Here is a 15,930-nt window from a genome sequence, read left to right on the forward strand (position 1 = left end):
GATATACACGCTGCGAGATACATTTGTAACTCAAATTTTGCTTCTGGGGCCTGGGGGGGTCCCTGGAACTAAATATTTTGAGATGGGGGTCTGTGGCCAAGTACATATCACCCTTCACATGAAAAGAATTTGAGCACCACTGACATAGAAACATTGTTTTTTCAAAAAACCTTAGAAGGATTTGAAATATTCAAAGACTTTTCAAGATTAAAAAAAATAGCAGATCTACAAGCTTGCAGCGAGTGCCACGCTGTACACACAACGCTGTAGGAGGAGAGCACAGAGCATCCTTAAATCTACATCATCCTGCTCAGCCTCTGTTCGTGTGGAGGGACGCGGGACACATGCTGAGACGCCACAGACCAGAGGCCATCTCCACCCACACCAAATGCTTTTGTAATAGTTTATTTCCTGCCACTGAGCAATTAGTCAAGACAGATGAATTGAATCATGACAGATGAACTGAATTATGACAGATCAATTGCACTATAATATGCCTATGCATTCTTTTTGCACTGTTTTAGACTCTGATCATTGAGTAGGCCTATTGTAAGATATATGCTAGATGTGTTTTCTTTGTCTTGCCTTTTTAAATGCTGACCCCATGGGAGCTGTGCTCCAAGAATTCCTATGCACATGTCCAAATGGCAATAAAGTCTATTCGATGACTATGATGAGGACCATGTGACAAAACACAAGCAACCTTTGTACAAAATAACCCATTAACTCATTAATTAAAAGTGTATAATTATGTAAATAAAAGAACACAGCCACCCCATATTGGCTTATTCCACGGGTGGGGTCGTGGGGAGCCGATACATTATGAAAACTATGTGAGAGAGTGCGCTAACAAAACGCTGTTATTTTGAAAGTAAATTACATATACTTCCTGTTGCTGTGTTGTGTCAGCTGCCCCTCTACTTGACGCAGATCCAACCCATAGATCCAACCCCCGCTGGCGCGAGACCGCGAGACTTCAGAACGACGTGGTGCGTTCGCGCGCTTGATACAAGCGACGGGGGCGTCGTAGAACCAATCAGCACGCACGTCCATGATGCGTGATTATGGATCCCACTGGGAATATGAGATACTTTAATGGTTTCCTGTTGAAATAAGCTTAGTCTTTTCATGGATCTCCTTTTAGTAGACCTTGTACCAGTGAACTGTACCGTCATGAATCTGTACATTTTCCTATGCAAACTTCTAATAAAGCCTTCAATCAAATCAATCAAAGATTGATAACCACGCCCCGGACTCATTTTTGAAGCTTGTGATTGGCTGAACCGGACATAGGGAGCGCTCCGTTGTAGTCTCTTGGACCGCGCGAGGTGCACCACCAAACCCCAATTATCATTGCGTTTATCGTGCGCTTGCCCAGGCCGTAAATAGAACGATTGCATTCACCACGGCTTCGTAACTCGCGCGGCGCGCCGCTTGCAGTGTCGTGGACAATAACTGTGAAAACGAGCGCTCTATGCTGTTTCCATCCATCTTTCCCAGTGGGATCCATAATCACGCGTCCATGATGTGTAATTCCATGCTACAGCCAGAAGAGGGCGACAGAAGGCCAATTTAAACATCATCAGTTCCAGATATCCAATTTCCTGATTGAAATTTAAATGGAAATACATTACATCGAAAATAAATCTGAAGAAGGACATGATACAATGCTGCCATTCTGTAAAAATATAAATCCCATTTTACCATTCCATATCCGTTACATTTGAAAAATACATTTGGGCTGAGGTGTCATGTCACACATTTATAAACTACAAAACGCCTGCAGTGGAGGATTGCTTTGCTTAGCTGATAGCTAAGCAAACTAATAAATATAGCACTAAAGTGATTTATGTAGGCTACTCTCCCATAAGATCATAATTATAAATATACTTTAATGATAAAGTATGTGTGTGTGTGTGTGTGTGTGTGTTGATTGAGGTATGCACAAGCAGCACACAGATGCTGCTTTTTAAAGAACCACACATATCCCAATATATGCAGCATTTGTTCTATTATTGACACGCTTAACATTTAGCATAACAGCTAAATGTTTGGCAAAATAAACCTGATTGTGTTTCCAAATAGTTAAACATAATTTATTAACAGTATATATACAAAAGAATATATACAAAACTATTGGCCTAAGTCAAAAAAGGTGGGGAAAAGAAAAACACTCCAGCAAGAAGTCAAGTGAACATAGAACAAGTCAAGTGCTATACCTAAGAAAGAACAGCAGGGAGAGGGCTTTCCAACTAGCTGAAATAAAACTATGATGAAGAATATAAAAATAATGCTCCTTGAATGCAGAAAAACAGAAACTAATAATAATGGTGCCATGAAGTAGTGCACAATTCAACAAGCACATTAATAAGGTGGGGATAAAGGCGGAGTGTCAACATTAATGCAACTATAGTCCTTACTCGGGCAGCATTAAAGGAATAACCTTATTTTGAAATGCGTTGCCTGATGTGTTAGGTTAGCATGTATGTTGACAGTCTTACGGTTTTCATACTACGACTGTGAACAAATGTTCCATATTTTAACATTAAAAACAAATACGTATTTGACTGTACAAATCTTCCCTGGCGAAAATCTATAGATAGGCTATAGAATAAGATATACCGTAAGGGTGAATCATTCATTTGAAGAGCACATTTCTCAGCACCAACCACAGCCGGCACATGAAGAGAAAGAGACGTCTGCAGTCTTTGCTGCATACAGTATTTTATATAAAAAATATATATTTGAAATTCGATATATTTGAATAGCTCAAATGTTTTAAAGGAATATTCCAAAGGCATTATTGGCCAACAGCCCTAGCTCCTACCTTTTAACCACATGAATGTCAAATAGGCTTTCACTGAAATATCCGATCTACAAGATTGTGAGCTTGTCTATTGGATAAGAGATTTGTTGAAGGGGTTCACAACTCCTGGCAGTGCAAGGTGCTTGTAGTTCAGCAATTTATACAATATTATATCTGTGGAACAGAGTCAAACAAAAAGTAATGCCTATAATTCCAAGACAAGTGCTTGTCAGGGTGAGGGTTCCCCAGTTCATATATGATTATTTTGGGGGGTCGCAGCCTAAAGAATTTAGGAACACTTGGTTTAAGAAGTGTTTGCATGTCACTGTGCACTACTTGATGGCATCAACAAGTTTTCCCCCCTCTTTTTTATTGTTCCTGCATTGAAGAAGCTTCATTCAGTGCCTCAGTCTCGTTCTCGTAAATCAGCTGGTATATTTTAAATTTCACGGCGGCCTTCCGTTTCGGCGAAAAGCTTTTGACCGTGGGGACTAGGCTCATGAAGAACATTTCATCTGCGTCCCGGTCCGTCAGAGGCTGGGTCGAGGGGACGGTGGTCTCCTCTATCGCCCGCAAGAGGCCCGCTTGGAAAGGGGTCAACGATGGCTCGTGCGAGCGGTAGCGCCGCACTTTGGCAGGGACCGGAAGGTCCTCTTCCTCTTCGGTTTCCTCTTCCGAGACCTCATACAAGAACTCTGGCGGGGTCTCTGCGAGGTCTGAGGCTTCCGGGATGTCTGGGGTTTCTGGGGTGTAGGGCTGGGCAATAAGGGACAAAAATCAAACATTACATCAAGTTTTGACCAAGTTCCTTTATATCAATGTTTGCAAAACAGTGGGGCGGTGACCTTGTAGACCTGCTATTTTCACTAGTTTGTGTCCAGGGCAAATGTCTAATTGTGCTGAAAAGTTTGGGAACCTTTGCTTTGTATCAATGTTATGATGATATTGTGAGGATGGCTATTAGGGCTTTCACAATATGCCTATATAATTTCTAGGTGGGTAAAGGTAAATAATAGAACTAGAACAGTCAGGTAAGTTCAGAAAATGACAGTAGGCCTACTTAAAAACAGAAAAGACCACATTTATGCCATATCACAATATTATGATCTTCAAAATCTATACATATATTATGTCGATTTTGTCATACCAGTCAATCGGCCACTATTTGACTTTTCACCTATGCAGCCAATGTTTTTTTTCTTCTTTTCTAAGTAAAAAAATAGCAGATCTATAAATTCGCAATGTCTTGTGAGCTTGTGTATTGAGACAAAATCTGAATAGGACTTAAAGGGGAATACCACTCATTTTCAACATTGAACTATGTCATTAATATACCTTAGAGTTGTTGTGTGGAAAAGAAAAAGGGAAACGACCAAGTATAAAAGATTTATGTATTTACATACCGTTAATATGACAAAAGGTGCTAATAAAGCAACAATGTAATTTAGGGGTGCTGTGGATGAAAACATTATTTACAGGGGTGACCTGAGACAGAATTCTTTGAGATTGAATTTAACATTCATTTGTTCTACAAGATTAAGGATTTACTTTTCTGGGAAGTGGGCATGACCTTGGGGCAAGTAGAACATGACCTGTACTTGCCAGATGGGCAATTGCCTCTGAGACCTTAGTGTCATCCCCTGAGATCGACATCGTTCCCAGCAGCCCTACCTGGGTGTGTGTGGTGTCTGGACTGGCCTCATTGGCTGGAGGAGGTAGGGTGCTGCTGGTGCCCTGGGCAGCTGGAGGTGGCACTAGGGTGCCCTGGGAAGCCGGAAGTGGTGCTAGGGTGACGTTGCCCTGCGTAGCCGAAGGTGGTGCTAGGATGATGGTGCCGTGGGAAGCCGGCGGTGGTGCTAGGGTGATGGTGGTGCCCTGGGTAGCCGGAGTTGGCGATCGGGTGCTGTTGCCCATGATGTGCAGCGCCATGAAGGACATGGATTGCGCGTGTCTCCACTCCTTCCCTGGCAACTGCACAGAGCCACTTCTGTTTTGGTCTTTATCTTTTTTTAATATCTTGCGGTAGGTGTCCACCAGGTTTTTCCATTTCGCCTGGGCCTTTTCAACTGGTAGGGAGAAACACAAGACAAAAATTAAAAAAACAAAAGGTTATGTGAGAAATGGTGTGTCATGTAAAGTACATGTCAACATGCACTGACATCATTATCAGACTTACATTTAACCTTTTAAACTTCATGTTTAAAATGACCCAAAATGACTGGAAGTAGTACATGTTTTGTAGCCATTTCTAGCAATTGTAACAATGCTAGACCTTCACCAATAGTTTACGTTACTTAAGACCATTTTAAATAATTTGGACAGTTTTACATGGTGGTGCCCACACTTCCTGTTACCACATAACCATGCACAATAGAAATTCTAGACTGTGTCTTCATGTTCTGTGTATAGAGGCATTATAGGGTGGGCTGTACTGTAAAGCCCATTTTCCACTGGCCCAACTCCACACCACTCCACACCACTCCACACCACACCGCCCACTTGTGCCAGGTTTTCCACTACAAGGACCTGGGTAGAGTGGTGTGAAAGTGGTACTAAACAGGGTACTAAAAAGTATCCACTCTAGAGTAGGTCTGAGCTAGGCCAAACAGGGCCAAACACTTCATAATGACTGATCACTCACTGACTTTTCATTTAGACCACCAGGATATAGTTGTAATACATGATAATAGATTCTATTGTGTTATAACCACTATTATAATCTATTATAGTGTATTTTAATTATCATAGTAATACATTAATACTGTATAATGCATTATAATCACAGTTATAATCCATTACAGTGCATTATAATTAGGATAGTTGTAATACAAATGTATATTGTATTTTAGTCACAGTTAAAAGGGTCAATTTGTTTCTTACCGATAGGGGTACTTTTTTGTAATGGAAAATGTAGATATTTTTATGTGGTGTGGTGTAGTGTGGTGTGGTGTGGTGTGGTGTGGTGTGGTGTGGTGTGGTGCTAAAACTGCAGTCGAAAAGGGGCTTAAGTGTTGTTTGTGTTTTGAAATGAGACATGTTTCTACTTTCTAATATTGTGCGATAGCTATTATTGAACTCAGGGTTATGCCAAGGATTGGGAAGTTATACTAGCTGGTGGTAGCTACCATATACAAAGATGCTGGTGGTAAGATTTGCATTGTCTAGCTTGCAAGCCATTTGCATTTTTATTTTTTGACAGCCTACTGGCACATGGAAATAAAACACATCTCGTTGATCTTTTTCAGGTGTTTTTGTATTCATAGCGCTGATATTTCCGCTACATCACTCACTCTGACTGGCAAGTAAAAATACTTACGAAGTGTGGGTTTACTTTATAAACACATAATGTGTTTTTCCTGGCAGGGAAAGAAGAGGAGCGTTTTGACTCACTCGACATCGTGCAAGGTTTTGACAACACATGCATTTGCATATTCCTTTTATAAATCACGTTAAAACAAGGCGTGTGGGGTGGGGAGCGACCTTCTGTGCATTTGAATAACACTTCGTGTCTGTGCAGTGCAGACAGGGATACTTTTTGACATTATTCTTGTAGTTAATATGGGGTTATTAAAAAATACTATTTTCGTCTCACTTCAGGCCAGGATTGAAGGCACGGCACCCCAGTCAGTGATCCTTCTCCAAGCAGTGTCACTGCACTGTGAAGTGTGAACCACTTACCACGTCCCCTTGTGGCTTACTTCTATGTTGTTGCATAGTATGCATACATTATACATACACAAGTTACACAACATCTAGTTAGAAGTGCGTTTTAACACGTTTTGACTGTTTTCTGGTAGCTCAAACTTTACATTTTTAATAGCATAACACATCAACATCGTGTCTTGTTAGTACAGTACAGTACACGTGCACAAATAAATAAAATCACCAAATATTTCGGTTTGAACTCACCTGTCATGCCACACATCATGGCAATGCTCTCCCATAGCGCCTTCTTCTTGTTGAGGTTTTTGAAGTCGGCGGCGTGCTTGTCGTAGAGGATGGGATGGCAGCTGACGGCCACGATGAGACGGTCCTCCATGTCAACACTGTTCCAGAGTCTAATCTAATGTTTAGGTTTCGGGTGGGAGGGACTTCTTGGAAACATAATATTCTATGGGGTCACTTCGCTTTGCGAGGCAAGGATCCGGTCCAAGGGGTCTTCTAGAGCGGATACGGAAACGGCTCGTCCGATGTATGTGAAGATGTATGTGAAGTGCAAAAACAGGACCGGATACAGTAGGCGGGCTTTAAACCGGATCTGAATCCAGGCGTGGTAAAAATGGAAACAACCAGATTCTGTTTCCCGTCTTTTTCTGATTGGCTATCGCTTTCTCTAGACTCTGTAGTTGACGCTGGTCTCCTCGCCGTGCGGCAGGGCGGCAGCGGAAAATGGCTTCTTTGCTTCTTTGCCTTCTGCCTTGCCGCACACGGCACACCGCGTCTTGTCTTTACCACATTGTTGAAATGTTGGATATAGTGTAAAAATTATAATAACGCAGAGACACTTGTGATATCATGCTATAATTTCAATAAGGGCAGACAGTCAGACTGAATCTCTCTGAATGGCTCGGCTGTGAATAGGCCAACCATTTATGTATGTATGCCCTCTTGCGTCGACGATGAGTCATCGCGCATGATTAAAAGTTGTAGCTGCATGCTCAGCGCTGCATGTGTGTACTCTACTCACCTAGTAAATAATAATAATATTATATAATAATAATGGCCGGTCATGTTCTGATAAGTGACAGAAAAAACTTGTCGACGCCTTGGCATCACGTTGTCGTTAGGGTTATTGGGGAATTTGGAGTCGAAATTTTACCAAGCGTTTTTGAGAGTTTGATCTTTCATATACGCTGCACTCATTGTTATATCCACAAGAGGGTAGCAGTGGTCTGCGCTTGAGGAGGTCAGGGTACTAAAGTATCGTTAGATTTTCAATAGGAATTCAATTTTAAAAAATCATTTTTCTCTCAATTTTCTAATTTTCTAGCTCCCCATAAAATCAAATATTGGTTCATTTTTCAAATTTTCTAGCTTGCAAAAAAATCAGGAAAATGCTTCAATTTTTTAAATGTGTGATTCATATTTGTCATTATTTGATTTGGAACCGACAAAGGAAAAACATCTTTAAAAAAGTTATTTTTCATTTTTTTACCACATTACGAATATCAAAAAATGGACCAATTTTCCAATTTTCTAGCTTGCAAAAAAATCAGGAAAATGCTTAAATTTTTTAAATGTGTGATTCGTCTTTGTCATTATTTGATTTGGAACCGACAAAGGAAAAACATCTTGAAAAAGGTATTTCTTAATTTCTTACCCCATTACAACAATCAAAAAATGGGCCCATTTTTCCAATTTTCTAGCCCACAAAAAAATCAGGAAAATGCTTAAAATTTGCTCAATTTTTTGAATGTGTGATTCATATTTTGGCATTATTTGATTTGGAACCGACAAACAAAAAATAGGCCCATTATTCAATTTTCAAGTCCAGGAAAGAAATCGTCATCATGAATGTCACGTGACCACGTGTCAAGTCACATGGTACACAACTTCAAAATAAAAGCTGTAGGCTAGTCTAACATCCAACAAGTAATAGGATCAACATGCAGGCAGGCAGGGGGTCCATGAGGGGTTTACAAGGGGGTCCATGGCTGGTTCCCAAAGTGTGGTTTGGGGACCCCCAGGGTTTCTATGGCTGGTTCACAACAGCCTGGTACACGTACAGCCATGGCTGGTTCCCAAAGTGTGGTTCGGGGACCTCTGGAGGTCCATGACGGATTTCCAAGGGGGTCCATGGCTGGTTCTCAAAGTGTGGTTCGGGGACCTCTGGGGGTCCCTGAGGGGTTTCCAAGGGGGTCCATGGCTGGTTAGCAATAAGTGTGTTTAATTGCGACCGTAGTAGGTCGCAGTTACTTTTACACTCTCTACTATCCAAACCTCCACCAGCCGTCAGCCTGTCCTTCCCTCCGTCACGTCACTCGTCACACGTCACACTTTCCCCCTACTCATATCTCCGCCACCGTTGCCCCGATCCATGCCAAAATTTCCATACAAACTCCTTGCCTGCCAAACTACAACCTCGAAGGACCCCCGGAGCTCCAGGGACCCCCAGGTCCCTGGGGGACCCCCAGGTGTAAAAAATGACCAAATGTGCAAAAAAGACCACCCCAACGGGGCTGCTCACGGGGAATTCCCGGGGACCACCGACTCCTGGTGCTCCAGAACGGATGCAAAAGTGGTGGCGCCCCCAGTGGAGGACCCCCTCCACTGCAGCTCACATAAAATGCCTTAACTCGGGCTAGGAGCGACCGGGAGAGCCGGGGCCGATACCTATTCGTCCGCCTCGGCGGCGCGGAGACCCCACCTCTCATTTCTCATATGGCCCTCTTCTAGCGCCACCATGAGGCCGATTTTTTAAAACACATTTTTGGACACTGCTCCTACAATCTTTGCCCTAAAATCACGCAAATCGCTACACAGTATGTCTACACTCATCTCATCAACATGGATCTGTCCCATATAGCGCCACCTTCAGGCCGATTTTTTAAAACACATTTTTGGACACTGCTCCTACAGATTTTGCCCTAAAATCACGCAAATCGCTACACAGAGACACTGCTCCTACATATTTTGCCCTAAAATCACGCAAATCGGTACACAGTATGTCTACACTCATCTCATCAACATGGATCTGTCCCATTTAGCGCCACCTTCAGGCCGATTTTTTTAAACACATTTTTGGACACTGCTCCTACAGATTTTGCCCTAAAATCACACAAATCGCACAGTCATGTAATCAAAACGCATCTGTCCCATCCAGCGCCACCATCAGGACGATTTTGGTAAAACAAACTTTTGGTCTTTTTGTGGAGATAAGCGACCAACGGTCGCTTATCTCCCGATTAGGGAGTCTTACTGGTAGTGTAATAGGTGAAATAGTGTAATAGTGCATTCTTATCAAAACCTCCACCAGCTGTCAGTCTGTCAGTCAGTCTGTCAGTCAGACTTTCAGTCACACTTTTGCCCTTCTCATAGTGGTTTTGGCTGCCAAACCACTACCCCATTTCTCCCTCTTCTAGCGCCACCATGAGGCCGCTTCTTGCAAAACACATAATTTTTTGGACACTGCTCCTTCAAATTCTGCCCTAAAATCACGTAAAGCGGTACACATTATGTCTACACTCATGTCATCAGCATGGATCTGTCCGAGATAACGCCACCATCAGGGCATCCTAAAATGATTTTACGGCAAAATCTGTAAAAGCAGAGTCCAAAAATGTGTTTGAAAAATCGCCCTGATGGTGGCGCTATCTTGGACAGTGTAGACATACTGTGTACCACTTTGCGTGATTTTAGGGCAAAATTTGTAGGAGCAGTGTCCAAAAATGTGTTTTGCAAGAAGCGGCGTCATGGTGGCGCTAGAAGAGGGAGAAATGGGGGTAGTGGTTTGGCAGCCAAAATCACTATGAGAAGGGAAAAAGTGTGACTGAAAGTCTGACTGACAGACTGACTGACAGACTGACAGCTGGTGGAGGTTTTGATAGTAACCTGCGACCTGACGGTCGCAATTACACTATTACACTATTATATTATTACACTTATTACAATATTACACTATATTGCGCTATTACACTACCAGTAAGACTCCCTAATAGGGTGATTTTAGGGCAGTGTCCAAAAATGTGTTTTCAAAAATTGGCCTGAAGGTGGCGCTATATGGGACAGATCCATGTTGATGACATGAGTGTAGACATACTGTGTACCGATTTGCGTGATTTTAGGACAAAAAATTTAGGAGCTGTGTCCAAAAATTTGTTTTGCAAGAATCGGCCTCATGGTGGCGCTAGAAGAGGGTCATGTGTGAATTGATGGGTGGAGGTTGTGGTTTGGCAGGCAAGGAGTATGTGTGCAAAATTTGGCATGGATCTGGGCAACGGTTGCGGAGATATGAGCAGGGCAAAAGTGTGACGTGTGACAGACAGACAGACAGACTGACTGACTGACGGATGGACGGACTCACAGCTGGTCGAGGTTTTGACGGTCGCAATAACATTTATGCTATTTCAATATTACAAGTAATGCACTATTACACTATTTCACCTATTACACTACCAGTAAGACTCCCTAATCGGGAGATAAGCGACCGTAGGTCACATGTATACACAATGAGGGCTGTAACTGCCATTGGTTCCTAGTTGTGTGGGCAATGTGTAGACATACTGTGTACCGATGTGCGTGATTTTAGGGCAAAATCTGTAGGAGCAGTGTCCAAAAATGTGTTTTGCAAGAATCTGCCTCATGGTGGTGCTAGAAGAGGGCCATGTGAGAAATGAGGGGTGGGGTCTCCGCGTTGCCTTGGCGGACGAATAGGTACCGGCCCCGGCTCTCCCGGACGCTCCTAGCCCGAGTTACGGCATTTTATGTGAGCTGCAGTGGAGGGGGTCCTCCACTGGGGGCGCCACCACTTTGGCATCCGTTCTGGAGCAGCAGGAGTCGGTGGTCCCCGGGAATTCCCCGTGAGCAGCCCCGTTGGGGTGGTCATTTGGTCATTTTTGCATATTTGGTCATTTTTTTACATCTGGGGGTCCCCCAGGGACCTGGGGGTCCCTGGAGGTCCGGGGGTCCTTGGAGGTTGTAGTTTGGCAGGCAAGGAGCGTGTGTGCAAAATTTGGCATGGATCGGGCCAACGGTTGCGGAGATATGAGCAGGGCAATAGTGTGACGTGTGAGGTGTGACAGACAGAGGGACAGACAGACAGACAGACAGACAGACAGACGGACAGTTTGTGCAGGCTGTGATAGTAAGTAGCGACCTACGGTCGCAATTACACTTATTGCTAACCAGCCATGGACCCCTTTGGAAACCCCTCAGGGACCCCCAGAGGTCCCCGAACCACATTTATTGCTAACCAGCAATGGACCCCCTTGGAAATCCGTCATGGACCTCAAGAGGTCCCCGAACCACACTTTGGGAACCAGCCATGGCTGTACGTGTACCAGGCTGTTGTGAACCAGCCATAGAAACCCTGGGGGTCCGCAAACCACACTTTGGGAACCAGCCATGGACCCCCTTGTAAACCCCTCATGGACCCCCTGCCTGCCTGCATGTTGATCCTATTACTTGGATGTTAGACTAGCCTACAGCTTTTATTTTGAAGTTGTGTACCATGTGACTTGACACGTGGTCACGTGACATTCATGATGACGATTTCTTTCCTGGACTTGAAAATTGAATAATGGGCCTATTTTTTGTTTGTCGGTTCCAAATCAAATAATGCCAAAAAATGAATCACACATTCAAAAAATTGAGCAAATTTTAAGCATTTTCCTGATTTTTTTGTGGGCTAGAAAATTGGAAAAATGGGCCCATTTTTTGATTGTTGTAATGGGGTAAGAAATTAAGAAATACCTTTTTCAAGATGTTTTTCCTTTGTCGGTTCCAAATCAAATAATGACAAAGACGAATCACACATTTAAAAAATTTAAGCATTTTCCTGATTTTTTTGCAAGCTAGAAAATTTGAAAAATTGGTCCATTTTTTGATATTCGTAATGTGGTAAAAAAATGAAAAATACCTTTTTTAAAGATGTTTTTCCTTTGTCGGTTCCAAATCAAATAATGACAAATATGAATCACACATTTAAAAAATTGAAGCATTTTCCTGATTTATTTGCAAGCTAGAAAATTGGAAAAATGAACCAATATTTGATTTTATGGGGAGCTAGAAAATTAGAAAATTGAGAGAAAAATGATTTTTTAAAATTGAATTCCTATTGAAAATCTAACGATACTTTAGTACCCTGACCTTTTTTGTTTGTCGGTTCCAAATCAAATAATGCCAAAATATGAATCACACATTCAAAAAATTGAGCAAATTTTAAGCATTTTCCTGTTTTTTTTGTGGGCTAGAAAATTGGAAAAATGGGCCCATTTTTTGATTGTTGTAATGGGGTAAGAAATTAAGAAATACCTTTTTCAAGATGTTTTTCCTTTGTCGGTTCCAAATCAAATAATGACAAAGACGAATCACACATTTAAAAAATTGAAGCATTTTCCTGATTTTTTTGCAAGCTAGAAAATTGGAAAAATTGGTCCATTTTTTGATATTCGTAATGTGGTAAAAAAATGAAAAATACCTTTTTTAAAGATGTTTTTCCTTTGTCGGTTCCAAATCAAATAATGACAAATATGAATCACACATTTAAAAAATTGAAGCATTTTCCTGATTTTTTTGCAAGCTAGAAAATTGGAAAAATGAACCAATATTTGATTTTATGGGGAGCTAGAAAATTAGAAAATTGAGAGAAAAATGATTTTTTAAAATTGAATTCCTATTGAAAATCTAACGATACTTTAGTACCCTGACCCCTGACCTTGATCATGGACTGAATTTCAATATGTGTGTGCACACCCCTATTAAACTGGGAATGAAATGATTCTGTAGGTTTTCTTTGTCTTTGTTTACTTTCTCAGGGGGGAAATGAATTCAAAAAAGTATTTTCAATGCTTTTATTAAAAAAAATAACAACTGTATGAAGTGAAGTACAGACCAACAATTCTTCAAACTAAAATGATGAATTTACAAATTGGACATTTTGATCTAGAAGACGCGACTGACAGTAAGCAACTAGCCCCCGAATATCAGGGACCTGTGTGTCCACAGGTGAAGAGTCCCAATTTAACTTCCTCTTCGTTCCAAATGTTCTCTCTGTGGACGAATCAGGCTTCTGCTCCACTTTGACTGACACACTGGACTCATTCAGGATGGAGTCAATGGAGAAAGAACTGCTGAACTTCACCTCACATCTACTGTTAACAGCTTTGCAGGCTGCATATTGAGGAGAGTGGAGAGTTGTGTTGTGATCTGGTGATGGTGGTGGTGTGGTCATCATCTCCTTTCTCACTAAGGTCAACTCAGGGAACCACCCCAGAATTCCTTCGAAGTGACGACGCACCATCTTTTCTGTTATTTTGCTGTGATCAAGTTTCCAGTAGTTACATGGGGACTCTGGGCTAAATGAAATCTGAAAACGAAACAACACTACTGTTAGAATTTGACGATAGCATGGGTAAATAAATCGTATCTACGGTATTAAATAACAGTTGAAATGTTATTTTTCAAGGAATTTATATATTTACCTTGACAAAACATGCATGGGTTGACAAGCGGACTCTGATGTTGTTCTCAGAAGATTTTGTCCGGACCAACCCAAATGATTCCAGTCTGTTCATCAACTGCAGGGGAAAAAAAGTGATATTACAATGAGGTCAACTTTGATTTGATAGCTAATGGGCAGTTCCCTACATGGGGGTCTATAGGCCGGGTACTACTCGCTGAGAGATTAAGGCAAGGACCACGGGGGATTTGTATCCCACACTGGCCTTGCAATGTTGGGAAATGGGAAACTGAACGTAAATGTTTAGTGGTATTGTGTGTTTTCTTACCTGACAAAAGGTGAGCATCTTTTCTGGAGCGTCTTGTAAGATGAAGGCGATCATTGCCAAGTAGGATTTGCACTTGTTGAAGCGTTCTTGCTGAGTTGCACTGGATGGATCAGGACTCATGAACATCCTCTTGGTGGGTCTAGCAGCACCATCACCGGTGTGATCTGTGCTGCATCCTGTTGTATAACTGGAGTAACTGTAACCTGTACTTTGAACATGGTGTGTGTCCACAGGTGAAGAGTCCCAGGTGAACTTCATCTTCAGTCCAACGGTTCTCTCTGTGGACCAGTTAGACTTCTGCTCCACTTTGACTGACACACTGGACTCCTCTGACAGAGGAGAGGCTTTGCAGCACAGACCAGAAGGACTGTCTTTCTTCAGGATGGATTCAATGGAGAAAGAGCTGCTGAACATCTTCTCACATCTACTGTTAACATCTTTGCAGGCTGCAGGAGAGTGGAGAGTTGTGTAGTGGTCCGGTGGTGGTGTGGTAATCCTATCCTTTATCCCTATGGAGGTAAACTCAGGGAACCACTCCATAACTCCTTTGAGGTGACGACACGCCATCTTTTCTGTTATTTTACTGTGATCAAGTTTCCAGTTGTTCCATGGGTCCGCTGGGCTCATCTGAATCTGAAAATGAAAGCACAGTATAATGTCAGTATTTGACTAAGCTTAAGTTCAGATATTTACAATTTACATTTATGTATTAGTGAAATGCTTATTTGAGGAATTTATATTTACCTTGACAAAACATGTGCTGGATGACAAACAGACTCGGATGTTATTCTCAAAGGATCTTGTCCTCATGGACCCAAATGCTTCAAGTCTGCCCATCAACTGGAGAAAAAAATAAATCAAGTTACAAATTAGGTCTGAAATACTGTTAAGTTAACATAACATTTGATTATATAAACCGTTAGCAGCAGGATTGTCTGTTTCTTACCTGACTAAAGGTGAGCATCCTGTCCGGAGAGTCTTGTAGGACAAAGGCGATCATTGCCAAGTTGGTTTTGCACTTGTTGAAACTTTCTTGCTGAGTAGCAGTGGGTTGATCATTGTTGTAAGATAGGTGAGTTCCAATGTTTCCAGGCATCTTGTTTTCTGTAGAATGAAGTCCCAGACACAGAGCAGAGGTTTGAGAACTTCTCTCAGTCAGTAGCTTGTGCTGAATGAGCAGATGTCCAGGTCTCTGGATATAAACCCTGTTGGAACAATAGGACATAGAAAGGTGTGAATTCCTGCTTAATGAGGACCTTTTCCATATACTGTATGGCTATGATGGTCCAGGGTGGAGCCAATGACCACAATAACAATAGACCATGTCCAACAGATCCTCAGGAGGTACATCTGTATAATTCTCATGTTTAGTTTTATTTAATAGAATAGAAAATGTTCAAATGTAAGGACACAAATATTTATATGCCATGAGCATCCATATCCAGTAGAATAATATTCTGAAATATCAATTGAATGGGAAAAGTCTGTAGATTACTTTTACTTTATTTGTTTATTTGAGGTGTACAGCTCAATGAAGTAATTTAGATAGTACTTACTTAGTATACACACTGTGTAAAGACATCACTGTCTACTCTAAACGTTGTATTGCTGCTGTGAATACAAATGGGAACATTATAGCACATTTATATTCTGACTGTCCCACAGAACCCACTCTTT

At 41.8% G+C, this 15,930-nt stretch overlaps 1 protein-coding gene across 1 annotated transcript; it reads right to left on the bottom strand.

The window, feature by feature from the left end:
* Positions 1–2,145: 2,145 nt before the first annotated feature.
* Positions 2,146–6,845, bottom strand: LOC308293129 (uncharacterized protein; the record flags this gene model as incomplete). Its single annotated transcript, XM_080735563.1, has 3 exons — positions 2,146–3,562; positions 4,478–4,872; positions 6,716–6,845. The coding sequence occupies 3 exons, from the start codon at positions 6,843–6,845 to the stop codon at positions 3,176–3,178; spliced, it is 912 nt and encodes a 303-aa protein (XP_080591689.1). The 3' UTR covers positions 2,146–3,175.
* Between the last annotated feature and the right edge of the window lie 9,085 nt (positions 6,846–15,930).

The sequence above is a fragment of the Nannobrachium achirus genome (genome assembly GCF_963921795.1).
Source record: "Nannobrachium achirus genome assembly, chromosome: 10".
Classification (NCBI taxonomy): Eukaryota; Metazoa; Chordata; class Actinopteri; order Myctophiformes; family Myctophidae; genus Nannobrachium; species Nannobrachium achirus.